This window comes from Onychostruthus taczanowskii, unplaced genomic scaffold (assembly GCF_017590055.1).
Source record: "Onychostruthus taczanowskii isolate IOZ18803 unplaced genomic scaffold, ASM1759005v1 scaffold38, whole genome shotgun sequence".
NCBI classification, from domain to species: domain Eukaryota; kingdom Metazoa; phylum Chordata; class Aves; order Passeriformes; family Passeridae; genus Onychostruthus; species Onychostruthus taczanowskii.
The window spans coordinates 3,393,027-3,419,501 of NW_024501237.1; the positions used below are offsets into that span (position 1 = coordinate 3,393,027).

The 26,475-nt window shown below is 43.1% G+C and overlaps 1 protein-coding gene across 2 annotated transcripts in view; it reads left to right on the top strand.

Annotated features, from left to right (window-relative positions):
• Positions 1 to 26,475, top strand: part of AFF1 (AF4/FMR2 family member 1) — a 67,225-nt gene that overhangs the window by 29,345 nt on the left and 11,405 nt on the right. The window contains exons 4-12 of one of the 2 annotated variants that reach the window (XM_041411908.1): positions 13,580 to 13,624; positions 14,688 to 14,774; positions 15,344 to 15,380; positions 15,755 to 15,806; positions 19,919 to 19,973; positions 20,102 to 20,145; positions 21,280 to 21,436; positions 22,727 to 23,581; positions 25,222 to 25,319. In XM_041411908.1, the coding sequence (XP_041267842.1) occupies positions 13,580 to 13,624; positions 14,688 to 14,774; positions 15,344 to 15,380; positions 15,755 to 15,806; positions 19,919 to 19,973; positions 20,102 to 20,145; positions 21,280 to 21,436; positions 22,727 to 23,581; positions 25,222 to 25,319 (1,430 nt within the window). The remainder of the gene's footprint in view (positions 1 to 13,579; positions 13,625 to 14,687; positions 14,775 to 15,343; positions 15,381 to 15,754; positions 15,807 to 19,918; positions 19,974 to 20,101; positions 20,146 to 21,279; positions 21,437 to 22,726; positions 23,582 to 25,221; positions 25,320 to 26,475) is intronic. The other variant, XM_041411909.1, reaches the window with a different exon arrangement.

The window sequence follows — 26,475 nt, forward strand, 5'->3', positions numbered from 1 at the left end:
CATGTGGGAAGGCAGTAAGACATGTTCAGAGAGGTAAGTGCAGCACCCAGCCGGTGCCAGGGTGGGGTCAGCAGTTGGCTTCAGCGGGACCAGGTGAAACCCAGGCAGGCACCCAGCCCCGTGAAGTCCTGTGGAGGTCGTGTCTGGGTCTGCCTTTCACATCTGACTGGGAGCAGGTCACTGAAGGACGGGCTGGCAGGGAGAGGGGAGTGTTTTTAGTGAGTCTTGTAATAATTCCAGGTTGCCTCATGTAAATGGAGTTAACTTCTCCAGTTACTGAAGGATGAAAAAGCTTATAAACGGGGCAAGTCTTAAAACAGCTGTGTGTGGTTGTGCTTCTCCCTGGCCAAGCAGTACTTCATAGGTAAGTGCCAGCCTGGAGGTCTTTGCTTTGGTGGTCACAAATGCTACTGGAGATGTTTCCTCAGAGAATGAATCTGCCTGTTTCAAGCCCCTGAATTATTTTGGCTGTAGACTCCTGGTTCAAGAGATGTGTTTTCAGGAATGAAACACAAGGTTTATCTTCCTACACTGGTCATCACATTAGCACTCTCCTAATGCTACTTTGAGCACCTCCTGGACTTTGATCAGATTCTTTGCTTTGTTTGAGTATAGGAAAATGTTTAGCATGTGCTTTGTGTTTGTTTCTTACTTTACAGGACTTTTTTTTTATTAGCTACCTCAGTGAGCCTCAGTAGAAGTGGCATTTTGCAGCTTAAGGATGCTCCATAGGAATAATGGATCAGCACAGTGATGACAAATTGGTGGCACTGCTTTTACTTCTTGGGCACTGATCACAGTGCTCTTGCACCAGTGGCTGCTGCAGCAGGAAGGTGTCTCACCGAGGTATTGGTCAGCTCTGTGGTTTTCAGTGAGCACCAGCATCAAGGGCAGAGGAGTTTCCCTGCTGTTTGTACGAGCTGGTACAGTCCTGCATGGAAAAGGGCTTCCCAATTGCTCTGGGTAGGGCATGAGATTGACAGAGCTCATCAAAGCTTGACTACAGCAGTATGGCAGTTTTTGAAATGAAGTCAGCAAGTAGTAGTGTTCCTGCCCTGGCACACTACTCAGTGCAGTCTGTTTTTATGTGAGTTATGCCTCTCTTATTTGTTTCCTTGTGTTGTTATTCTGTGCTTTGAAGTTTCAGGTCTCGTTTTTCATTTTCTCTGATGTCTAACAATGTTGCTGTCTGAATTATCTTTAACATCCTTCTCCCTCCCAAGCTTTAGATGCCAGTTTTTATCTTCATAATGATAAGCATTTATTACTTAGACAACAAAATAGTGCTGTATTTTTTCAAGTCAGCAGAATATTTTAATTCCCTGTTGGAAAAGGTGATAATTTTTTGATCTCCTGCTTTTCGACGCACCAATTTCTCCTCCAAACTGCTTTAGCAGAGTTGCATTTTCTTGCCAATTTGTTCTGTTGATCAAATGGTTCATAAATGTCATTAGATATTGAGATGCTCTTTTTGCATGCATTCAGGGGTATCTTGGCAGTCCATTGTACTCCAGGCAAAAAGTCTGGGTGAATTCCCTGCCATCAGCCCAGCTTCCTTTGCATGTACCCAACCACAGGGAGACAAACTGCAGCTGACATCACTTTGTGCTCATTTCAGACCCAGCAAGGGCTGGATGCTGGAAAGTGTCCTCTGTCCCCTCCTTTCCCCACAGCCTTCTTCATCTAATAAAAGACACTATGGCCTTCTGTGAGTCCCTCTTTTCCAGGACACTGATTTCAGCTACTTTGGCCTTTCTGTCTATTCTTCAGATGGAGCTTTTCTGGAATCAAAGGAGGAAGGAACAAGGGTGATGTTTGCTTTGGCTGCTAAGGAAATAGAGCTCAATAGTACTTGGCTTGTAGACTAATTTTTAACTGGTTACGAAACTTGACCTAAACTCTCATTACTTACAGAAACTCCAGTTTAGGTGACTTGTTCAAATGTGCACTTTCCTTTGAAGACAAATAGTAACTTTTGCTATTCAAGAGATTGCCATGTAGCTTAGGTTATGCCATAGTGAGAAATGTTATCTAAGTTCACTAAGTGAAAACAAAAAATTGACCATTAAAAAAACTCCAAAAAAAAACCAGTTTTCAAAACATTTTCACTGCTCAAAGTTAGAAAGAACATAGCAATATTTATTTTTTTCCTTTTGTTGGGAGATGAGAGAATTTAGTTTCTGTGTTGGCATAGTTTTAAGAGAATTTGTCTTGAATTAGAGCCTAAATGCAAGTATTTGTTTTAATACACTATTGAACTGAAAGCACCTCCAAGGGGAGAAGTGAGTGAGCACTTCCCCATGCTTTTTAAGGTTAACTGCTATAATGTGTTTACGAGTATGTTTCTGTAGAATGAGCACACTGTCAGAGTGAGTGAGCATTTTACAAGTTTGTTGTAAAATAAACAGTGTGTGGAACGATTCCTTATTAACTCTGTGGTATCTATTTCTTCTAAAGCTTATGTTTTTTTAACTTGGTTTAAGAATATTAGTTTTTTTAAACACGATTTATGCATGTTGTGTTTTGAATAGCAGTGGCTTATGAAGAATGCTAGAGGTTTGGGAAGATACAGGGTGAATTCATGCAACAGGAGACAAAGTTATGTTAGATTCAACCTATTTCTCCTCAGACAAGGAATACTTTAGTTTCTTTCATCAGCCTGTCAGCTCACTGCTGTTCAGACCAAGTTGTAAATCAGACTTGGCTGGACACCATCTGTTCTCTAAAGGTGAAAGGTGTGGTGTATTCAGCCTGAATGTTTTCACTAGAAGTAGGCATTTTACTGAAGGTGCTCTAGGGCTGTCATGTTGCTTGTCTCTTTGCATTTTTGCTTTGTTAATCCTTGGCTGGGTGTGCTGAAGGAATGTCATCTGTGCGTTACCAGTGCAAAGGACATCCCTTGCCTCCTTGGTGCAGGTCAGCTCCATTCCTGCTTCTCTTTGCCAATACAGTATTGATGTTACCACAATAATATTGCACATTTTTCCATAATGAAAGCAAGAGGAGAAGCAGTGTGGTATTTATTTTTCTGTTTGCTATGGTAGCTGTAACCCCTTGGGTATGTCCTACCCTTCCCTTAGACATTTCCTCAGAGCCTTCTGTGGTGCGCATGTAGGGAAATGTTTGTCCAGCTTTCAGGAGTCTAAGGATTGCATGTGAAACTATTACAATGTAGAGACATTGCCTGAGAGGACATTGAAAAGTCACGGTACACAAAGGTGGTGAGCCCGATCCATCATGACTACAAATTATGAACCTGCCTGCTCACATCCCTGAGGTATTTTAAATTATTTGAGTATTTTGCCATTGGTTCATGGGAACATTTCACAAACATTGGCATCATTTGAGCAATTATGTAGGAAGGAAATTATGGGCAGTGAAAAGGTGATACAGAAAATCTGGAAATGTCTGTAGTCTTCTCCAGTTTGCTGTCCTTAGGATGCATCAGGAAAGATGGAGAAAGCTTTTCCTTAGGCAGAGGTTCATTGGAGTCTTGGTACTTCTTGTAACCATCTCTCCTTGTTTGGATTTTAATTCCAAGCCATTCAGTATGTTAAATAAGCAAAAAAGCCATTTATTCCATCCAGATTGTACAAACAAGGAGAGAAACAGTGAACTGATCCTCTCCCATCCTCTCAGCACTGCTTTGTTTTCTGGTAGCCTTTTGATCCTGAGAGACTGATGGCCTGGAGCCTTCCTATTACACCTGAGTGACAAGGATCACTTCTCAAATGCCAGCCAGGTGCATTAGCTCAGCACCTCCTGCTTCGCTTGGCTGCAGGTAAAAATTGTGTGTGACAGCTCTGCAGTGTGTAAGCCTGGCTATAAAGAATTTCTGGGACTTGGGGAACACCGTCTGCAGCCAGTGCAGAGTTTAGGGAATGATAAAAATGTCTTTTAAGGAACCTTGCATTTTGAATCACGACAGAGGCAAGCGAGTTCTATATACAGATTTAAAATATTGTGGACTGGTTGTTCTAGGCACAGCATAAGCAAAGAAGGTTCTAGAAGGCTCTGTTCAGCCCTGGCCTCTGTTCCCACCTGGCAAACAAGCTCAGGGTGCTGTGAGCTTTTTGCTGAGTGCACAAAGCTGTTTTCTGAGGAGAGGATGAAAGTGTCTGTGCGTGCTCAGCTGAGTAATGACAAACGTCTCCTGGGAGCAGACAGTGTCACCCTCGGATGCTGCTTTTACAGCTGAAAGTATAAGTTAAGTTGCTTTCAAGTGACTACTTTTAGTTACCTGGTCACTCTGTTGAGCATACAAAATTGAAGAGTGACCAGGTATTTGGTGGACAGGACTTGCTCTGGTTTCCCATTGTCTTTAGCAAGACAGGGAGCTTCCAAGAGACTTGTCCAATATTTGTCTTGAGGATAACTTTCATCTGTGTAGACATGATAGTAGTGATAGTAACAAGGCACCTTGCTGTTCCAACCACAAAACATAAAATCTAGAAATAGATTTTTTTACATTTAGTTCAGTTATAAAACAATAGTGATAGTTGCCTTTGCAAGCAAAAGGATATCCTGCTATTTTTTCCCTTGCAAGTTAAGTTCCTCGGATTGGAATCATTTAAAGATATTTCTCCCATTTCCATGAAAGTTTAAAAATAGCATGTAGGCTCTTTCTGAGTTACGAACTTCATTTTCTTACAATTCCTATCCTTTCAACACATGTGTTTTCTTCTCTTTTTTCCTTTGGGAATACTATCCTTAGATGTACTAACAAGCATCCCTTTATTCATGTTCCTCCCACTTGCCTTCTCCTTTGATGCACTGGTCGTGGTGACTGACGCCTTTTAGCTCCCCCAGGCTGTGTGGTCTGTCCCAAGCAGCAGCACAGGAATGTGCTGGGTGCTGGTGTGGGACTGGTGATGTTGCTCCAGGATCCAGCCTGCCTCTTCAATTTGTTTTATTTCCCAAACTTTTATTGGCAGTGTTGGTAATGCAGGGAGGAGCTGAGGGTGCTTTCAAACAGCTGGGAGAGCCTGGGTCTCCAAGTCTTGTTTACTGAGTCTTTAAGGGGAGGTGCACCAAGTGCCACCACTGTCATCATAAATCTAACTCTGCTTGTTTTCCAAGGGGAAAGTGGTCTTTGGAAATGGAAAGCATTTCTGAGAGACAGCAGCAATTAACTATCTGAAGTGATCCTCAGAGCCACAGGATGCCTCTCGCCACCAAAAGCTCCAGTTTCCTTGATGGTCTTAACAAGCACAGTTATTATTTTCTTATCTTTTGTTGTTTCAGCCGCAGTGACCAGCTTTTTTTCTGGAGTAGGCTAGAGTCATGCTACTTAAAATACTGTAAATTATATCTATAAGCATAAATTGCAATGAGGTGATACTGAACATGAGAAAATACCTGAAACAGTGGCTTGCTGCTCTCACACAAATGCTTACATTGAAAGAAAATTGTGTATTCATTCTGCAGGGAGCAAGGGGACACCACCTCAGCCTTTTATGGACACAATACTTACAGATTCACATTAAGCAGTATTAAAAATTACTTGCTGGAGAGACCTTAAGGGGAGAGTAGGTAAGAAAGTTTTGTGGAATCAAGGGGCCAGAGCTAGATTTTTAAGAGCTACTCTACAGATGGTCATTGCAGTGGAGAGGTACTCTTGTGTGGAGGTTCTTTATGCAGAGCAATTTACTGGAGAGATAATCAGCCTTGGCTGGAGTCCTGGTCTGCATGGCAATGTACAGGTAATGCTGCACTTAACTTCCATGCTTACTTTGTTTGGATTTCAGTTATATTATTATTAGATGGAGGCTAACAAGAGATGCACAAATTTTTGTCAGCAGCTCAGGATTTGTAAAGAATCCTTCATTAAAACATATCAACAGTCTGTTCCCCCAGGACACAACCCCCTTGGCTACTTCAGTCAAAGAAAGACAAAACAGCAATTTGTTTTTCTTACGCTGTTTGAACACAAGAAGGTCCGTGTATTTATTTTTAGATTGAGCAAAATAATCCATCTCAGGGTTAGAAAAGCGTGTAAAATCTTTAAAGAATGTTTTATTTCCTGCAGGCGCCCACGCAGGAACAGGACAGTACAACCATTGTTTGCTGAGTATTTTGATGTAAAATGCTTAAGTTGCCTGGATCATTCAGTGTCAGCTGAAGAAAGCTCATGGGAATGGTTTGATTTGTTCTCAAACCTGCGAGGAGGCAGTGACAGGTTGGAGCTGCTGTCTTCACTTGGAGCTGGGCTGCTGAGTTGAGGTGTGGGCAGAAGCAGAAGAGGTGGTGTGGCATTTTTTTAGTGGAATAACTTTGGTGTTGCCTTGGAAAAGAGAGGTGCGGACTCAAATGAGTTAAGTGTGCTTGTGGAACTGTCCACAGGGAACTTGGCTCCAGGCGAGCTGCTGGTGAAACCCTGGGGCCCGCAGAGCACTTGAAATAGAACCCAGAGAAATTACTATAGAAGGCTCCTGTGGACTCTGAGACTGGTAGATTGGATTTGTAGTCTACAATGAAGTCTTGTGACATCAAGCAAGCAGCATAAACACAAATGAGAAAACAAATGCTTTTATAGCGTAATTTCACAGACTTTATCTGGCTGGATAAGACAGAATCCTTCTGTACATTTCTGTAGTACCTCAGCATTGTTTTAGTGTGCGTACAGCAAAAAGCATAAATAGGTTTTGTTTTTCATAAACTACGGAAGTGAGACTTAACACTGGAAGCAATGTCAAGCAGATCTACTCTAGCTTTGCTTTGATTTGCTGGAATTATTCCAGTCTCACTCCGTTAGGTTGAAGAACTAGGTTGATGAGAGGGGAGACCCAGGATGTGTTGCTTGTTGCTGCTCATTTTCCATAGCTTAACCCACCCATCTGGCTACCTGAAGCTGGCACAAAACTCAAACAAGTGCATCTCCAAAGATGTATTTCTAACAGCTGCTGTTGTGTGTGCTACCTTGTTACTGCTTTCCACAGAGAGAATCTAAGGTTTTTATAAAACTTCAGCTATTTCAGTTTTATTTGTGTTTAATTTTCTCTTTTCGTCCTTTTGTATTCTAACTTATGTTTGGGGGGGGGAGGGGGGGTTTGTTGTTGTGGTTGTCATGTTTCTGTTGAAATGGAGTGAGATTTCTTCTTCTGTGCCAAAAATGACGTGTCTTGCAGTAATTTCTCCTGTGAAAATTAATCCTAGTCTTGGGCAACCTGCTGAGAAAATTGCCTTCGCTTCTCACAGATTTGTTGTTCTGTGACAGCAGTTTCCTGAATTTTCTGGAACAGCTTAAGCTGCTGTTAAAAGGACTCTGCTGCCAAATATGTTATTTTACAGTAGTAATGAAACCTCAGACAATATTCCCTGTAATAAAATGGCCTTTAAAATCTGCAGCTATCGTTTATGAAGTCAGTCATTAAGTCATACTAAGCTCCATAGGATTTGAGATTTTATACAAATTATGTCTATAAAGGTTTCATTACAGTAATGTAAATCCCTTTTTGTTGTATATTTCTGAAATGTTTTTGAGCTTAATAGAAAAATAGCACTAAGGAAAACCTAAATATATGCAAGTATTCCCACACTTGCATATGAGGGAAGTGTGAAGTCAAGGAAGGGATGGTTTAATCTCTAAAATACAGTTTGCTTTGAAGTGTTTGCACACACTTTAGCCTGATTTGTTATTGATTTAATTCAAAGCTTACAGGCAACAGTGCAAAGACTTACACTTGTAAGCTTTAGCTCAGACTCCACCTTTTCCCTTTTAAAAGCACTAATACTTTCTGCATGAACTTTAAAAAGGAAATGAGCAAAACCCCAAATCCTTACAATTTCTTAACATGAAAGAAATCAGAAGAAAATCTTATGTTGACTGCCTGCCTGCATCTTTTTTACTTGACACAATTTTGATAATTTTGTTAGCTTTTCATCCTTGTTTCCCCTGTGTAGTCACTTCTCCGGTGGTTTGCACGGGTTTTTTTAATTGCAGCAGCTGCAACAGTGATGTTGTCCCAGGTCCACCCAAGAGGCTGTTGATGCCAGAACTGAGGGAGTTGTGTTTTGGTAGAAGAGTTGGGTGCTGATGGAATCTTTGGGCTGGAAATGAAAGTGTGGTTTTATGCCTCAGGGAGCTGTTGTGGTTATTAGTTTCACCAGGATGTGCCTCAAAACCAAGTTGTTTTCTATTGCTTCCAATCCATTTAGCTACAAGCAATTAAAATATCCCAGATCCATAGCTCAGGGAATACAAGGCCATGGACTAGGTTAGTGCACATGGGAAAATACCACGTTGTGCATGGATTTGTGTGCTTTCTAGGGAATGGAAAATTTGCTGGTAGCAAAGCATACATTGATTGCATGACAGGTTTTCTTTGTCTTTTTCTCATAATCTAAAACACCCACTTCATAAAGGTTTATAAATTATTATTTTCCAGTTATGGGTTATTTAGCTGTTATTTTCTAGCAAATATTGGGTACAATATAAGAGGCATTACAGATTTGTAAAATGAAAATAGTTGTAGGACTTATGTTCTGTGATATGGAACACTTAAATAGCCTTGGCAGAGAATCTGCTTGGTGTCTGGTGTTCCTCAAGATAGTGTGTGAAAGCCTTTATGAATTTTCATGTTTATGTATTTGTGTCAATCAGCAATATGGTTTGAGCTTCAAGCTTTGGCAGCCTCTTTCAATACATGGCAGAATATTATTGCATCCATCATCAGGATTAGTAGAGGCTTGGTTAAAATATGCCTTGTCTCTTGTTGGCTGGGTCATTTTGGAAACGTGCCCTGCGTGTGTCCATCTTGCATCTGTCTGTAGCACAGAGAGGATGGACTTTTAACTGCACAAAAATACAGGTGGGAAGTTGCTTTGGAGAGTAAATTGGCTTGCTATCGCTAGCGTGACTTGTGCGCAAGGAGAAGGCATCTAATATGCAAGATCTCCTCCTGCTCTGACTGGCTGAGCACAGATGGGTGAAGTGAGGACAGGATGGTAGTCTGATTTTTGTCCTGCCTGTTGTTTCAAATTAAGCCTTCACGCAATGAAGTATGCCGTTTTGTGGTCTTCATTGCATTCAAGTGGCAATGACTGTGCAGTTGACATGAAAAAATAAATTTAAAACTACATATTCCTATTCAAATATATTAAAGCATAGTGTTAAGTGGGAAGCAGCTGAAAATGTGATTGGTTTGTTTGTTTGAGTTTTGAGAGCTGGCAACCTTCTCTGCTGATAGTGTAGGGGCAAAGCTCTCTTTAGGAAACAAAGAAAACCTGACAGGAGAATGAAGGGCATGGAACTCATAATTGGCTTTTCTCATTGTTGCTGCACCACTTGCTTGGGTTTTGTTGGTGCTAATAACTCAGTCTGAGATCAGGCAAAGAGCAATAGCTGGCTTGCTTGAGCTGTACACACGCACATTTCAGTTTTAATTAGGAGGAGATATCAGGCAATGCATTCGTGCTGTAGCTGTCCCTCTCCTACACTGCCTGGGTACCTACAGCACCAGTCTCGCTTAAGATGGAGAAACAAGGGCCTTGTTTGTGCGCAGGATGTCAGGGGGCAGCTCCAAATGGGCTGTGACAGCAGAGGCTTGCAAATAGCAGGGATAAGCAGTGGGGTGGAAATTACTGAGATGAGAAGGAACAGAAAGGTCTGCGGCACCTTAACGCTTTCCTGAGAGGCAGCCTGTATCCATTGCCGTTAATGCCTGCTCCAGACCTCCTGTCCTTGCCCTTGCACACTCTGTGTGCTCTGAGTGCACACTCTGTGTGCTCTGACTGCCCCTGGCCTTGTCTGAGCCCACACATCCAGCAGTGTCACACGGTGGCTTCTGAAATAATGCATGGCAATCCCTCTCTGAGAGGCGATTTTTTTGACATCTTGCTTGAAACTACTCTGGCACAGCCTCCTGACGAGGCAAGCTATTTAAAGACCAGGGAGAAAGCTCCAGCCCCCTTCTTGCACACATGAGAGCCATACGGTCCTTCAGCTCCACTTGGCACATGTGACAGAGTGGGATGAAAATGTTTGCTGTAATTTTTAATGCAATATCTTTTAAAAAAGAAACAACCTTAGAAGCTCTCTAACCCCATCTTCATTATGAAAAAAAAAAAACCCCAAAACAACCACTGCTTATTCTTTGTAGTATCTATGGCCCACATAGTATCACAGCCAGTGGGGTGTTTCTTTGTGTGCCTGGTGGTTCCTTAGGCAGCTTAGTTTGGGTTTGGTTTTTAGTTTATTATCCTGATTTCCTTATTCATTCCCTAACAGAGCAGTGTGAGGTTCAGGGTGTGAGCAGAGCTATGTGTTCATGAGAGTGTGTGGATTTTGGAATTGCTCGTGAGGAGAGGACATGGAAGTATTTCTGAGAGTTTCCTCACACACTTGCTATGCAGTGTGAATTGAGTGCCTGAACAGATTTTAAATTGTTTTCTAAATTAAGAGCTCCCTCTCTTCTTTTGTGGGTATGTGCACCTGTGCATTTCTGCATGCCTGTTGTAGTAAAGACAGACTTAATTCCTCAAGTAACTTCTATGGCTTCTTACGTTTGTGTAGATGCTTGACATTATTTTGGCCTGAAGTCCTTTACAGTTCATGATCAAAGTAGTAATGAATCCTGCAGAAGCTGTTTTCCTTTTTTTACTTTTAAATCAGTATTCTTATTAATATTATTGGTAATTAAATTAGTATTATTGCTGCAGGAACTAGCTGTTAGAGAAGCACAGCATCAGTTTGGATGGGAACACTGGCTCTAAAACACCATACCAAACCCAGCAAGCCAGAATTTCTGGATGTCCCATGATTGTGCTTGACCATGACCATCAAAATATCTTGTAAGCGATGTTTGGAGGGGCCTGTGTTATTCCCAAACTGAAAGAGTGTGAATGTGGCATAAGGAAATCCAAGCTGGAGGTTGTACAGATGTCAGTGTCATACAGCAAATATGCACCAGGCTTAACTGGAGTTGTCTGTCTGCACGTTACAGTGTTCCCAGGAAAGGCTGTAAAAGGGCTAGCAGGGATAGACAGCAATGTGGAATATTTGATCTCCCACACCCACAGCCCTCAGTGGAGCTGAGCTCCTTTCAGGGATTTCTTTGGCTTTATAGCTTTGTAGCTCTTCCTGCAGCAGCATTGTATTTCTCCTTTCCCTTATACTCTTCTCTTAAATCTGACAAGGACATCCCTTGCTGCTGGGTGGTAGTTGTGGTTTAATGGTGGTTTAGTGGTTTAACAAGATGAAACACAGCCAAGATGTGACTTGAAGGAAAAAAAAAAACAACTAAACAAAAGGGGCAAAAATACTCAGGATGCAGTAAAGCCCAGCTCCTTTAGGCACTGGATGGCTCTGTAAAAGATGCAATGTCCTCAGTCACTGGAGCTGAGATGGAGGGAAAGGGGGTTTGCCCCACAGGTTTGGGGCACAGGGACAGTCACAGTCCTACCTGAGAGCAGAACCCCCCGTGCAGTCAGCTGACTGACAGTTTTGGTGTGTTTTGGACCCTGTGCTTGTTCCAAACAATCTGTGATTGTAATCTCTAGAGCAATCATTTCACCATGTATTTGATAGCAGTGTCCTAAAAAACCCAACAAAAACAGAGGTCCTTATGCTGCCGATGCAGACTTGTGTGGTGCTTGTTCAGTGTTGTGTGTTTGTTTTCCTTTAAATTTTGTGCCATGAGGAAGAAAGTAGTTTCTGGTGAGCCCCTGGACCTGTGAAGAACCAGTCACTGAACCCTTGGGGGTTATGATAAATCCTCCTGACAATTGAACTATAAATACTCTGTGAATGTAAACCTGTATCAATGTCAAAGTCTTTTTAGGCTTATCTGAAAGAACTCCAGGAAGGGGGATGTGGGTTGTTTGGCAAGGATAGGAGAGATCCAGACTGGCTATTACAGATATTGTCTTATTTTCAGGTTAATTTTGTTCCACTTTTGTCATCACTTACCACCTCATAAAACTTAAGTTTCTGAAATGGGTGAAGTAGACTGACTTTGGTTGGTTGCATTCAATCCATTCTAGAGAGAGTTTTGAAATACTTTGTCCAGGCAGGATCTTAATTTCTTACCAGTTTAGTGGGAAGTTTATTTCTGTGGTGTTATTATGGGATATGTCAGGAGTTTCTGAAGCATTTTGCACAGGAGGATGCAAGTGAATGTGTCTGCTGTTCACCACTTACTGAATTAAGAAGTAAATTAGGCTGAGATACTAGGTTAAGCTGCTGAGAATAAAAAGAGGAAGAGGGGTGCCTTTTTTGGCACCATGAGTTATGAAGCATTCCAATCTCTTGCCATGTGGTAGTTCCTTGCAGTTTGCCGTCCCTGTCCCCTCCTCGTGTCTGCTATGGGACACATCTGCAGGCCTTGCTTTAATTTGTGTGACTAATCTGGCCATGCCTCAGCTTTCATTTGCTTGGGTGCCTAAGGTCAGAAGCAGCCCTCCCTGTGTGATTTTTTTGAAGAAATTCAAGGCTTTGTCAAATGAGCACTGCTTCAATGAGAGCATTATATAGACTCAGACAAATGAGGTTGCAAGGGAAAGGCATTCCTCATCTCCTCCTTCCAATGTAAATAGTGCAGCATGTGGGAAACAGATGAGTGGACTTCCTGTGAAAAGGCCAAGGATGCAGCTTTGGACTTTATTGAAGTGTTTGCTTGCACTGCTCTTTACTTTGTTCTGGGGAAGATCCTTCTGGTTGGGCACTGTAGCTCACTGTCCACTTCGTGAATGTGAATAAATTCTTCCTGGCCTTTCCCTTTCAGCAATTATTCTGATGACTGAACACTTCCATAGAATTTCTTGTTTATAGATAAGAAACTGACCATTTTGCTCATTACAACTACTCAGTTCTTTGGTTGCTTTCTGTTTCAGCCTCCTTTAATGATATCACTTAAGAAAGGACATGTAAATGACAGATACTTTTAAAGCACGTGCCTTATTAGTAGATGAGGAGCTGATTTGTGGAAGAGAAGTGTTGTTCCCCATGGCTGGGGCACATCAGTGTATGCACACATACACTCTGAGAAGGAATACATTAGAAGACCCTTGCCATTAAAATTTGGGACTGGGCTTTTATAGTATCAAGTGATTGATTGTCAGATCTCTTCGGGCCAGCTGTGTCATCTCGGCAGCTTTAGATAAGTTATTGGTAGTATCAGTAGAATGTTTGTTCCTTTATCAGGTGCTTTACCAGGTCTACCACATCTTTATCTCACTATCAGGATGTTTAACTTTGGGATTGATGAGTCAGACTGGTTTCAGCTTTATTCAACACCAAAAGCCTGGCGATGCCCCCTTTTCCATTTACCACCAGCAGCTTTGCAAATACCATTTGCCACTGGTGGCATTAAGTAGTTTTACCCCATTCCAGGCAGAGCATCCTGGTGGAATCTCCAGTCACCTCTGCCCAGGACTTGAAAACAAGAGGCATTTTAGAAGTGCATTATTAACTACCCTTCTGATGGGAATTTTAATCCTTACTAGCATTTTATTACTAATGGGCTTCCATGAAAATTATTGAGCTGTTGGTAAGCAAATGTTCACTGAGTGCATGCCTTTCTCATGTCAGTTGGTAAAAAACCCAAACAAACTCATGCTGCTTCTCTCTTTCTTTTTACAGCAAACCAACCCAATTGATGTGCAGTCCATTGAAGAAATTTTGAGGGTAGGTACTCTTAAATACTCTTAAATAATAGATCTCTGTCTTTGCTTAGATTTTGCATGCCTTAAGGTAATGGTTGGGGGAAAAATACCTCTCTGCTTCTGTTCACTCAGCAGATGTAGCTGTCACTAGTTTTGGGGTGTGCTGAGGAGAAGTAAAAATAAGAGTCAGCCTCAAATACAGCTGGAGTTGTAAGATCAGTCTTTCTATCAGAACATAAGTATAAAACAGTCTGGTGCAATTTAAGACTGACAAGTCATCCAAGACAGCCAGAACTACTCCTGCATCAAGTCAGGGGTTTGCCATTCCCATGTGCCCTTCCTCCAAAGGCTCTGGACAAGCTGCCTCGTGTCTGTGCTGCCAGCCCCAGCAGCGTGGCCCTGAGCAGGAACACACCTGTGTCCTTCCCACCTGCCTGTGCACAGCACTGCTGCTGGGCTGCTGCTCCCTCACTGTAATTCCAGGCTGCTCGTGCAGACCAAAGCGGTGTCTGATGCTGTAACCTTGTGCCAGAACTGCCTCTGCGAGCAGCACAGGCTCCAGGTGGCTGTGGCTGAGTCCCTGTTATCCCTTTCCTGTGCACAGTGTGAAAATGCCCTGGGATTCCCAAGCCAGTGGTGCTGATCTTGAGGAGCGGGTTCCTTGATGTCAAATGCTGTTCTGAGATGCTGAAGTCCTGGTGGAACAGTTTGGTTTCTGCAACTCACTTCCCTTGCTGTTGCTTGAGGTTACAAAATCCTGATGCCTCAATAGCTCTCCAGAAGCTGCTTTTGGGGCAGTTTTAGTTGGAAGAGAGCTACACACAGGTGCCCACTGGGTACTCTGGTTGTGCTGGTTGGAGTTGCAGCACAAGGATTCCTCCTAGAAGTCTGGCACCTTTCTGTGTTTCACCAGGCATATCCCGTGTTCTTGCCTGTAATGCATATCACTATGCATTTGTAGCATACCATGCATTTTGTAGCAAACATGGGGAAACATGCCCAAATGCATGAAGAGGTAGATCCAAATTAATCTCTGTGCCTATCAGCAGAACTCCTGATAGCTGCTTCTCTCAATCTCTTTCCAGGAAATGACCCGCTCTTGGCCACCTCCCCTGACAGCTCTTAATACACCTACTAAAGCAGAACCTTCCAAATTTCCATTCCCAGCAAAGGTAAGACGCCCTCTTTCTGCCAGGACTTTTGATAAACTAGAAGACAGCTTTCTGGTCTTGCATGTGTTTCCATCTGATTTTGTCCCCCTTCTATAAATAAGGGCTGTTAGGGGGTATTACCTTTAGAAATAGTCAGATAAATTAAAGCACGATGGGGGTGAATAAAAAGGGCTTCAGCAACATTTGTTGTAATTGTGGTCTTCAAATACAGGTACTTTTCTTAGACATTTTAAGTATCTCTGCTGCAGCACAAAGTATGTTTTATCTTTTTGTCAACAGAAATATTTGCTGACTGTGTTAAACAGACATGTTTGGCAGATCTTAAATTTAAATAATATTTCTTCAAGAATGCACATACCCCTAATGTAGTAACAACCACTTCTTGGTGACAGTAGCACATTTCTGTCCATGCTATGTCTGGCCAGCTTGGACTATTGGACGCTTTGACAAGCTAGTTGGAATGTTTATTACAGTAAAGTGACACATGGAAAACAAATTGTCAGTACACAGTTCTTAAGAGAGAGCTCATTTATCTTATTCTCAATTTGCACTTTGTCCTTTTTTTCTAGGAATTGCAACCTGAAGGATCTGTAGCAAAGGATCAGAGTAAGTAGATAGCCAAAGGAAACACACACAGTATGTTTATTGACAGATAGTTTTGTGTGTTGTGTGTTATACATAACATGTCAATTGATTGACATTGATGAAGGTGTGATTTCCTGTGCTTTGTTGAGCAGTGATGAATTTAGAAATGGCATAAGAGATTGTGTATGTTCATTGCGTAGACATTAAGGCAGCTGTTCATCACAGTATTTCATCATGGTATTTCATGAGGAAACCCCATTTGGAATGATGAATAATCTGCTGACAATTATGTTCTAGAAGAAAGTGATGAGTCTAATCTGGTGCTCAGAGAACATAGGATATAATAGGCTACAAAAGAAGCAAATAAACCAAACCTATTCATTTTTGATTTCCAGAGCACTATGGAGCGCCTTCAGAAACGTTGCCAGGTTCTCAGTCAAGAACATCGTAAGTAACCAGACCCTGTTCACATCTCTACTGTGCAGTTAATTAAAGAACCAGGAAAGAACTAAATTTTGGGTTACTCGATGTTCTGAAGATTAAGGTTTTATCAGTCTGATTTTTCTTAGAAAACTTCCAATGCAGGGAATTTTCACCAACAGAAACATTAGTGTTTCATGATGGCACCATAGAATCATTTAGGTTGGAAAAGACCTTTAAGATCATCCAGTCCAACTCTTAACCTGACAATGCCAAGTGTACTTGTCATGATTACAATGACTGTGTTAAAACCAAAACCGAAGAAAAATCCCAACTATTAATGCACCAGATAAAAGGTATTTTGTTCTTTTCATCTGTGGCTATTTAACATCACAGGTTTGTGCTCTTCAACCTGCATCCAACTGACATAAATAAAAAAAGGTCCAAACTGAATGTGATTGATCCTGGATATTGTTTTGAAGCTTGGGAGGGCTAGTAAATCTACACCTACAAGAACTATAAAAAACAGGGCTGAAATTTTAAAGCAAAAAAAAAAAAAAGGTAGATAAAATAACTTTGGTGCTGTCCTTGTAGGTGAAAGTGGTTATCTGTTAATTAGGTTAATTACAGAAGTTGCTTGAAAGCAGTTTTGTGTGGGCTGACATTAATCTTTAAGGATTAATTGGCCAAATGCAGCACTGCTAGGTTCTGAGCCCTCAGTAACAAACAGAAATCTTTCCATGTCTGGAAGGCTCTGGGGTCCATGTGCAAGGCACTTGCTGAACCATTAAATTTAAATGTCTGTCAGTTCATTTGATACATAAAGATCTTGTTACTTCATGATATGTTCTTCCATGGAAGGCTGCAAAGTACAGACTACAATGCTTACTCCACTTGTTTGCCTTTTCCTTATCACAAATCATTTAATTAAAAACCAAAGAAAACTGGGCTAGTCACAAGTAAGAGCAAAACCATGTCTCCATCTTGGTTGACATTGTATAATTTTTCACTCTGGCTCTGTAGGGTCTGTTAAACATCCCTTTTCCTGCTGTTCCAGCATAATGCAGAGGAGCCCTCACTCACTGGGAGTGTGGAATAGTGTCTTGCTGTGCAGTCAACTGCTCCCTTAATCTCTTCCTTATTTTGCTTCACTTTCAACCACCCCAGTTTGTTCCTCCTTAATGACATCTGAAAATTTTCATTGCACTACTGAAACTAGGAGTTCCAGCTACTCCAGGCTGTGCCTTCCTCCCCAGCTCCCTATGACCATCATCATTATTTCAGTTCACAGTGCTTGTAAAAATCCTTTAACCCTTTAGTCAGTTTTCAAGGCAGCAGAGAGAGAAGAGACTTTTCCTGCAGACAAGAATTGGAAGAGACTCCTTCCTTAGCCCACGAGGCTAGAATTGTAAATTTGGCACAGTATGGAGCTCTGTCCGTAGGTGTGATCCCCTCTCTGCTCAGTGTCCTTGCCGGGCGCTTCAGAGCCACTGTTCATCTGCAAGGGATGCGTGAGCCCATGGTCAGCAAAGGCAGTGGAAGCAGGAGGAGCAGGGTGGCCTGGGTTTGTGTCTGAGTGAAGTTTGCCTGAGGACTTGTTCTACATCTTTCCCTTGAAGCGACACATCCCTTCTTTTCTGTGTTTGTTTTCTCTGGTACAACAGGCCTGCCTTTCTGTGCTGTTCAAAGCGCACGTGACTGTCTGAAAATTCAGCTGCCCGGAGTAGCTTGTGTTGCAAAGTGTAGCTGGCTGAAAACAAACAGTGATTGTGCTGGTTAATTAGAAGATGAAATCCCAGGGCATCTGTGTGCCCAAATTAAGCATTCAGCTTTTCAGAGCGTGCAGGGATTTCCCAGATGGATTTCATTCTTGAATGCAGCCCTGAAGTTTGCACCTGGCAGTGCTGGAATGGAAGCAGCCCTTCTTTGAAAACAAGACATGCCAGCTCAGTCTTGGTGATGCATCTTTAACCTGGCTAGCAGAGAGGGACCAGCCTGTGCTTTCAGTGAGGTTCTTTGGCAAGTGATAATAATTTTAGTGCTGCTCCTCTCACTGAAAGAACTCTTTTTAAATAGCTTTAGGGAGATTAATGGTGTGTACATAAGCTGCCAATGAACAGGTCCTGCAAATGAAACCTTGGCATCTATTATTCCTGAGCTAACTGGAGCATTAAAATTATTAAGGCAGATTTATTTTCTTTAACTAGGCTATTTAACAATTTGTCAAAACCTTGTTTTGGGGAAACTGATTTTTGTCTACCCTTGCTGAAGTATGACTTGAAGTTTTAGTGGTCTTCCTTGAACCTATATAAGTAGTTGCAGTGTTCTTTTTTGCTGATGTATTTTATTTACCAGCAGCTCAGGTGGAAAAGGTAGTCCTTTTTATTACAAACAGTTAAATCAGATTTAAAGAGATCTAGGTAATGTCTTTGCATGTCCCTGTCCACAGCAGTGGTTTGAAACTAAATGATCTCTAAGGTCTCTTCCAACCCAAACCATTCTGTGATTCTGTGATTATCCTCTTACCTCCAAATGAAATAAGTCTTTAGTCCACAATTCTTAAAGCAGAACAAAACCAAACCAAAAAACCAAACAACACCCCAAAACCAAACTTAAAACCTTTCAGCATGTTTTAGCATCCCTGAAAGTTTCTTCACTACCATCTTTGAGGGGACTCCTTCCCCTTAGGAGTTGTAAAAGAAAATAAAAAGGATTCATTGAAATACCAGTAGATGCTTAGCCAGACTGCCCAGAAGTGTGGAGAGTGCCTGTACTGTCACTGTTCTTTTTTCATTTCTGTGCCTCATCTGTCTGGCAGTGAGCTTGGGCTCTGGCCCCCAGGCAGAGCTGGCTCATGTAGAATTGCTGCAGGCTGTTTGCCTTCTGTAGGAAATTTGGAGCTCTCCTTTTCCAAGGTGGTGTCTCATAGTGCTTCCCTTCAGTGTTTACTCTAAATGAAGAGGCAAGAGGTGATTTCCAGCAAGAAGGTGTGTGAGGAAGTGAGGCAGTGGAGGGTAGATCACAGGGGAATGGCAGTCAAAATGAACAAAGAAAGCACTGACTTTTTAGTAATTTCTCCCCCTTTTTCCAGGGTGATGTGGTTCACTGGGGATCATTTATAGTTGTTTTCTTGCTATAAAACATGTTGTCATGAGGGGTCAGAGTCCTATTTTTCTTTTTTGGCGGCAAAAAACATTTCTCACAGAAAGCCCTTGGCTTGAAATGAGGTTGAAATAAGCGGAGTATTTTCATGATTGATTAAAATCTCTGTCTCAGCTCCCAAGCTTTTGATCCCATTTTTGGAAGGACACTTGAATAATCATCTGGCTTGAGGAATCAATTGCCAGCTAGTTCAAGATTTGAATAACTATACTTTTGAATAGCCAGGTTTTATCTGCCTATTTTTTCAACTCCTTTGGGATGCCTGCACAATTGCCAGAGAGGGGGATAACAGTCTGGGAGAACTTTGGGTCCCTCTCCTTCCCTTCCAGCATTTAAATTAAAAATTGCAAGCAGTAGTTACCACCTGCAGCCACAGGAATAAATGGTGCTTTTGGAAATGTTTGTGGGCAGCCAGCTCTCTTCTCTAGCAATAGTGAAACAGAGCTCTTGCCTCTCCACTTGTAAACTGCTCTGAGTACCTGAACTGCTTGACAGTACTGCTGAAAATATGCAGGCGAATGGAGTTCCTTGAGTAGAGAAGGGAGATAGGCTTGACCTTGGCATTGACTTACACATGTGTGATAGGAGACTTGAGCAGCAAAATGAGAACCCCTGGACAGAAGAAATATTTGCAGCCCCTGAGAGCAGAGTTTGTGAACATGCACATCTCCTGGTGCTCCTGATGCTTTCTGTCCCTTGGGGAGGCTAGTGCAGGCTGACAGCATGAGAGTCTCTTACTGTACCAGTAAAAAAAACCAAAAACAAAACCAAAACCCAAAAAAACCCCTAAAGCATTTTAACCATTCATTTCAGGTAATGATAGGGTTTAGTAGATTGAGCATGCCAGATGTTCAGAAAGGATGGGGGAGGTTGGGAGGTTGTCTTGCTTTGGCAAATACAAACCAAATCTTTATCACTGCCTGCTGCTTCAAAATGTGTCTGCCTTGGCTGATATTTATCTTCTGGTTGTCTTTCAGAATGCTCCAGGACGACCTGCAGCTCAGTGATAGTGAAGAGAGTGGTGACGATCAAGTCGGTTTTAGCTGTTTTTTACACTAGGCACACAGACTTCCCTTTAAACATCACCACTTGTTGCATTGTTCTGAGTTCTGAGCTAACCTTTCCTCCCCCTCTCCTCTTTGTCTTTGTGAACAAAACAGGTTGTTGAAAAGTCACCTTCTTCACTTGCTCCTCCAAGGTACAGGTTTGTTCCCAAATACTAGCTAGACCACATAAGGAGAAAAACAAAGCTGATTTTTACACGTGGGGTAGGAGGGTAAGGATTCCTGGTTTCTCTTGTAGCTACAGACTTTGGTTTCTGGCTGCTCTTGGAAGTCAGCTTTAGCTGTGTGGAAAGCTCCACTTAGAAATGCTGGACCTTGCCTATGAACCAGAACTGTATTTCCTCAACTGCTCCTTTCTCTTCTCCTCCTCCCCTCCACCAGTGTGTCTGTAGATCACACTGCAGCTAATGGGATTTTCAGCTGTAGTGGCCATGGGTGAGATGTGAGTCCAGTTTTAGCTCAGAAGGAAGCCCAAAACAGCCAAGTGGGTTAAGAACAGGAAAGGGTTAGGAAGACTCATTGAGGCTGTTTCAGCTCCTCTTGATAAGGAAGCTGATTGTAAGCAGTTCCTGCCATGTATTGTTAGTCAGAGGCAATATTCAAGGTAGACTGAAGAGCCATATGCCAGCATTTGAGGAAGAAAGATGGAAAAGCTCAAAATTTTTCGTATATGAGAGCACTGACATAGATTTTTTTTGGTTTGATATGTATATTCTTCAAGCACAAGAGTGGTCTAAAAAATCAGCCTTGCAGAGGAGCACGCCAATACTTGGCATGATCTGTGTCTCTGCAAACTCTTAAAATAGGAGTGTTGTCATTATACTGGTCTTGGATCAGCAAGGAGCTTGCCTCCGACTCATAAAAATGTGTTGATACTGATGTGGGAAATCAAAGTAGAAAAAATAAATTAAAATATCTACATTTTAATTTTGTAAGCCTATTTCAAAAAGAAAACCAAATTTTTTCAAAAAGTACTGGGCAGTTTCAGTACTTTTTAAACTGTGGTTTGCAAAACGCAGCTCCACATTGTAGCAGTGGCATCCTGCTACATATTTGACTAGGTTGGAGTTGAAGGTTTTATTATTTCCAGCAATTTTGTATTGTGGTGCATTATTTTTTGAGTATGCCAATGTATTTCTCTGGCCTTCTCACCTCCGTGCCAAAATAATGGGGTTTCAGTTTTGGTTTTTTTTTTTTAATAAAACTGTCAATATAATAAGTAAATAACCTTCAACCATGCTGCTTTCTAATTTTATCTCATGGTGGCCTTGCAGTACCTTACAGTCCCAGCCCAAGAGCGTGGCATCAGCACATTCCAGCAGCTCGGAGTCAGGGAGCACCAGTGACTCAGACAGCTCCTCAGACTCGGAGACAGAGAGCCACTCGAGTGACAGTGACACCAGCGACCCTCCCAGAGCACCAGCACCTGAGGTGAATGCACAGGAAAGGCAGAGGCTGCTTACACAGCCCCTTGCCTCACTCTGCTGTCTCAATGCGTCAGGGCAGGAGACTGGAACGCTCTCATTGATCAGGTGTCCCTTGACAGCTTTGCTGCATCATTCAACTTTTCTTGCCCTTTGCTTCCATTCTGGAGTTTGTCAGCCTTAGTTACCCTTACTACCAGGCTAATTAGACTTTCAGATACCCAACCTGGAAGTGTTCTGCAATGTCCTTTGGCACAGTTGTCTAGCTCTCCTGGAGGAATCGGTGCCTTCACTGGGGAGACAAGAGAAGGCACAGAGGGAAAGCACAGCTGGGCTGTGTGTGCCCACCTCTGCCTGTGCAGGATTTCTGGTGCCTTTACGGGCAGCGTCAGGGTGAGACCAGTTTCCTGATAATTTAAGAGGAGCAGCTGCCTCCCTGCAGCTCTGTGTCTGAGTGACATATTCAGCTTCTCCCAGGTTGCAGCTGAAGGGATCAGACCTGCAGGAAAAGCTGGAATATACTTAGTCTTTCTGCTGTTGAATTTGGCTTGGATATTGCTGCACTGGCATTTTTGAGGCTTTTATTGGAGAAAGCAGACAAACAGAACCTGGTGCCTTAAGCTTTCATAATTGTGAGACCGTGCATTTTAAAAAAAAATCTGTTGCAGAAGTGCTCATGTCCCATGCTTTCAAACAGTTCTTCAGCTTGCAAAACATTCTCAGGCCACTGGGAAGTAGATGGCTGTGTCTGCAGACCACAGCTGATGCAAAACAATCCACTGGCAGTTTGAGGTCCTCTTACAAAGCCCCTTGTAATTTATTTTTCCTCCCCTCAGCTCTAGCTCTCTTGCTTTTCACCTTAGAAGTGCATGAACAGGGAGAAGCCAAAAACAAGCTTTCAGGCAGCCTATCTTTCTATCTCACTCTTACACTTTTTGCCCTGCAGCAGTTCAGTTACAAACTGTGCCCACTGCAATGTGGTGTCTTTGAAGGAAGATATTATACATCTCCTCTTTACTAAATTCTGCCTGGTTTATCCTGGAAATACTAATGAAGTCCTAGCTACTTGCCATTGACCTTTTTGTCCTTTTTTTTATTCAGCCAACTGTTCATGCATGATGCTCTGGAGTAAGTTAGTGCACATGGCCTGTTTGTTTATAATCAGTTCTCCACATGCAAAAGCTAACGCTTTGAGACTTCTAGGCAGCAGTCCCTAGGCTCTGGTAAGCTGTGCTAGGATGAAAACAGCCCATAAAGGCATCAAGTTTGAATCCTCCCTTTCTCTTTTTGTCTGCAGCCCGAGCCACCAACTTCTAATAAGTGGCAGCTGGACAACTGGCTGACCAAGGTGAACCCACCAGCAGTGCCAACAGAGAGCCCCAGTGACATTGCCCGAGGGGGTGGGTGTGAGGAGGTCAAGAAGCAGGAGCAGGGCATCAGCAGCAATTCCTCCCAGCAGCAAGCTGAGCTGAGGGAGCCTCCTCACAAGACCCAGGTGGCCAGGGCTCCCCAGGAGGCTCCTCCGACCAAACGCAGCTTCCAGAGGGCTCCTGCGCACGCCGAGCAGCCCTCGCCCAGGCAGACTGTGGGCATCAAAAGGCCCAGCAAGCCCCTGGTGCACGAGGGGCCCAGGAAGGGCCTGAAGGTGGAGAGTGAGCCTGGTCCTTTGGAGGTCACAGATCACTCTTTCAGGGATAAGCCAAAAGTCAAAAAAACAGTGAAGACAAAATCCAGTGACAGAAAAGACCCAAAACCAGGACTTCAAGAGCCCTCTGAGAAAAAAAAGGACAAGGGCTCCCACCAGGCCAAGGCCAAACCTTTCTTGGAGCCCAGGCTCATGGGAGATGCCCAGGCACACGATGGCCAGGGCACAGCCCCCATCAGGACCAGCAGCCACAGGCCTCAGGATTTGCACAAGGAGAAATTGCCCTTGCCTCTCGGAGACAAGTTGCTCTCACCAGTGAGAGATCCCCCAACCCGTGAGCACCTCGTGGTGAAAATAGATCTCTGTCACCTGGAAAAAGTCCCTCAGCCCCCCAGGAAAAATGGGCACCAGAGGAAAGCAGAGACCAAGGACCTTCCTGATGTGAGGAAGCAAGATTTGAAGAGGAAAGCCATGGGTACTCCTGAGGAGTCCCTTGCAAAGAAGAAGGTGAGAGGTAGAGTGGGAGGTGGGTTTGTACACGGACTAATGTGACGTTTGAAAAGCCTATGTGGACTTGCCATTTCATAGGTTGGGATTAGAGCCGTTATCCTTCTCTAAAGCTATTATCAAGGGGAATGTGAATCAAAACTGTCTGCAGATGTTTCTTGTTGGTCACAAATCCCCTCCTGAGCAAATGAAAACCCTGTAAGCTGTCTAATGTGTTTTAGGATTTTAGAATATATTTTTGCTCTGTTTTCTTGAAATCCTGGTTTTCTCAGACAATAAAACCAGTTGTAAAGGTGGCTTTCCCTTGAATTACAAGACAGCCCTTTATTTAACTGAGGTGATTGTTGCTCACAAGTGTTTTTTGAAAAGCTGACTCCCAAAGGAGACTGTGAATATACCTCCAGCCAGCTGGGTCAACTGCATAAAGAGTTGGCTGCAGACCTTGTGGGGAATGAGTATTCCCTCTGGATATTTCAGTCCCTGGGTCCCTTTTTGGTCCTCACAGAGCAGGTGGCTCAGCATGGGTGAGTGAATAACCTTGGTTTGGTTTTCATTTAGTTTTGTCATTTTATTAACTTTCTACAGTTGTGAGGGAGAATTGAGAAGAGCAGGAAAATCATGAAGAAACTTGTGAGACCTCAGAAATTCCTGCTCTTACAGAGCAATGGGACAAAGGGAGACAGGCAGTCAGTCTAAGAGACACAGGAGAGGAGCTATTTGAGGTTAGAAATATCTTCTCTTGCAATCTCAGTGCCTGACTGCAGGGAAACCCCCCCTGAGAGCCTCACAGTCAGTTCTGTCAGTGCATCAGTACCCTTGGGGGCTCAGGTCTCACGGCAGCCAGCTGGGTCAGGTACAGCTGTCAGACATTCTTTGGTGGCAGTGTGGAACCTGGAACACAGTGTAAGGATGTGATCTCAGTGCTGGAGCCTTGTTCTCAGCACCCTGCCAGAGACAGACTCTGTGTCACAGCACACCCCTGTGAGTGGCACAAAGCTGGCTGTGTCCCAGGCATGAGTACAGGCTGGGAGAAGGACTCACTGGGAGCATGCCGGCAGAGAAGGACCAGGAGGTTCTGCTGGATGAGAGGCTGGACACGACCCAGCAGTGTGTGCTTGCAACCCAAATCCAAACATGTCCTGGGCTGCATCCAAAGATGTGTGGTCAGGAGACTGAGGAAGGGGATTGTGCCCCTCTCCTCCTCTCTGGTGATGCCCCACCTGCAGTGCTGCATCAGCTCTGGGGTCCCCAGGTTACCAGTGCTTTAAAATTTCACTTGTATCAGCATCTTGGTGATAAAAACCTGCACATCTGGAGTACCTGTGTAGAGTACCTCACATGAAAGTGCCTTGCTTTTGATTATTGTTTGTAGCAACAGGTTTAACAGTTCCATCCCTGCCACTGCAAAACAATTAATCTATCCAAGCAAAATTAGATAAAATATCATTTTAGGTTACTGGTCTATGAGCTTTCAGTCTGTATCTTCTGTGCTGTGGGTTTGCAATTAGTTGGGTCTGATAAGGTATCTTTTCTTCTTTTTTTTTTACCAGACTCAATGAAACTTAGCTGTGTTGGTCTGTGTTTTATGAGAAAACCTCAGTGATTTTATGTTTCCTTTTTTTTTTTTTTCTTCCTATTAGAGGGGAGAGAAGGAGGAGACTGATAAGAAGAAAATTAAATCTGAAAAAACACCCAAATCATTGCAGTCTTCAGCTAAAGAAGACTCCAGTAAATTGAAGTGAGTATGCAGTGGTGGAATGGCAGAAGGATGTATAAATCCAAGTCTTTTCTAAACAACTAAGATCAAGGAACTGTATCTCTGTCCTTATACTCATGAGTTTGCTTCTTACATAATGTTCCTTCTGAAACCTAATCTACAAGCAGATTTGCCTTTACATCCTGGAAGCAACCAGTCCAGAAAGCACCTCTGTAGGTGTGGGTGGGTTAGGGCAGTGAGCATTTCCCTTCTCCACTAAAGTCATCCTGTTGTCTTTGTCTTGTTTTCATAAGTGACCCAATGGACACAAAACCAATGTGCCTTTTGAGTCCTGACTGTCTGGAATTTCAGGTGGCCTTTGTGACCAGGAATTCCTCCTTTTTCCCAATGCAGCATTTGCAGTGCCTCTGGTAGCTCTGCTGGAGCTTCCCCTGTAATTTACATACCAGAGCACTGCCAGCATTCTGGCTAGCCCTTTGCTCCAGTGAATGCTTCCAAGAGCATGTTTCCAACTGGGCAGTGTTCCCAAGAGGGGAGACTCATGCCTCAGTCATGGGCTACTGCATTCAATTCCTGCTTGCTTGTGGCTTGAATTTGAGGTGTTGGCTTGGATTGGTATGTAGTGTTGAGGTTTGTGTCCTGACAATAGGGGTAAACTGCTTTTCTGGAGAGAAAACACTGACGCACTCTGGAAGCACTGAGGAATTGGGACTACCATTTAGTTGGGTGAAGGGATATTTGAACTGTGGTAGTCATGGGAGTGCTTTAATTCTGGGGCTCATTCCTCCCTTTTTCTCAGTGAAAATGAGCACCTGTTCTAGTCATGTTCTGGCTTTTGGACTGGGAAGAACAGGATGCGTTTTTGGGAAGAGAGTGCACTTGGGTGTGCCAGGTGATGGTTCTGTGCTCTAAAAAAACATCAGCTGTGCCAAGGTGGAGAAGCTTGGGAGCATGTGTGTGATATGAGTGGGGACCAAACCATGGGAAAAGTGTGTGGTGGAAGAGGGGAGAGGATTGTCCCACGCACAATAGAATGAGGCAGGATGTGCACCATCGCACCTCAGTCTCCTCACTGGGTTAAACTTTATTTCCTCCTCTTCTGATGTTGCAGTCCACGAGCTGGGATTCCCTGCTCAGCGTTTTCTTGAAAACTACGAGAAACTGAATAAAAATACGT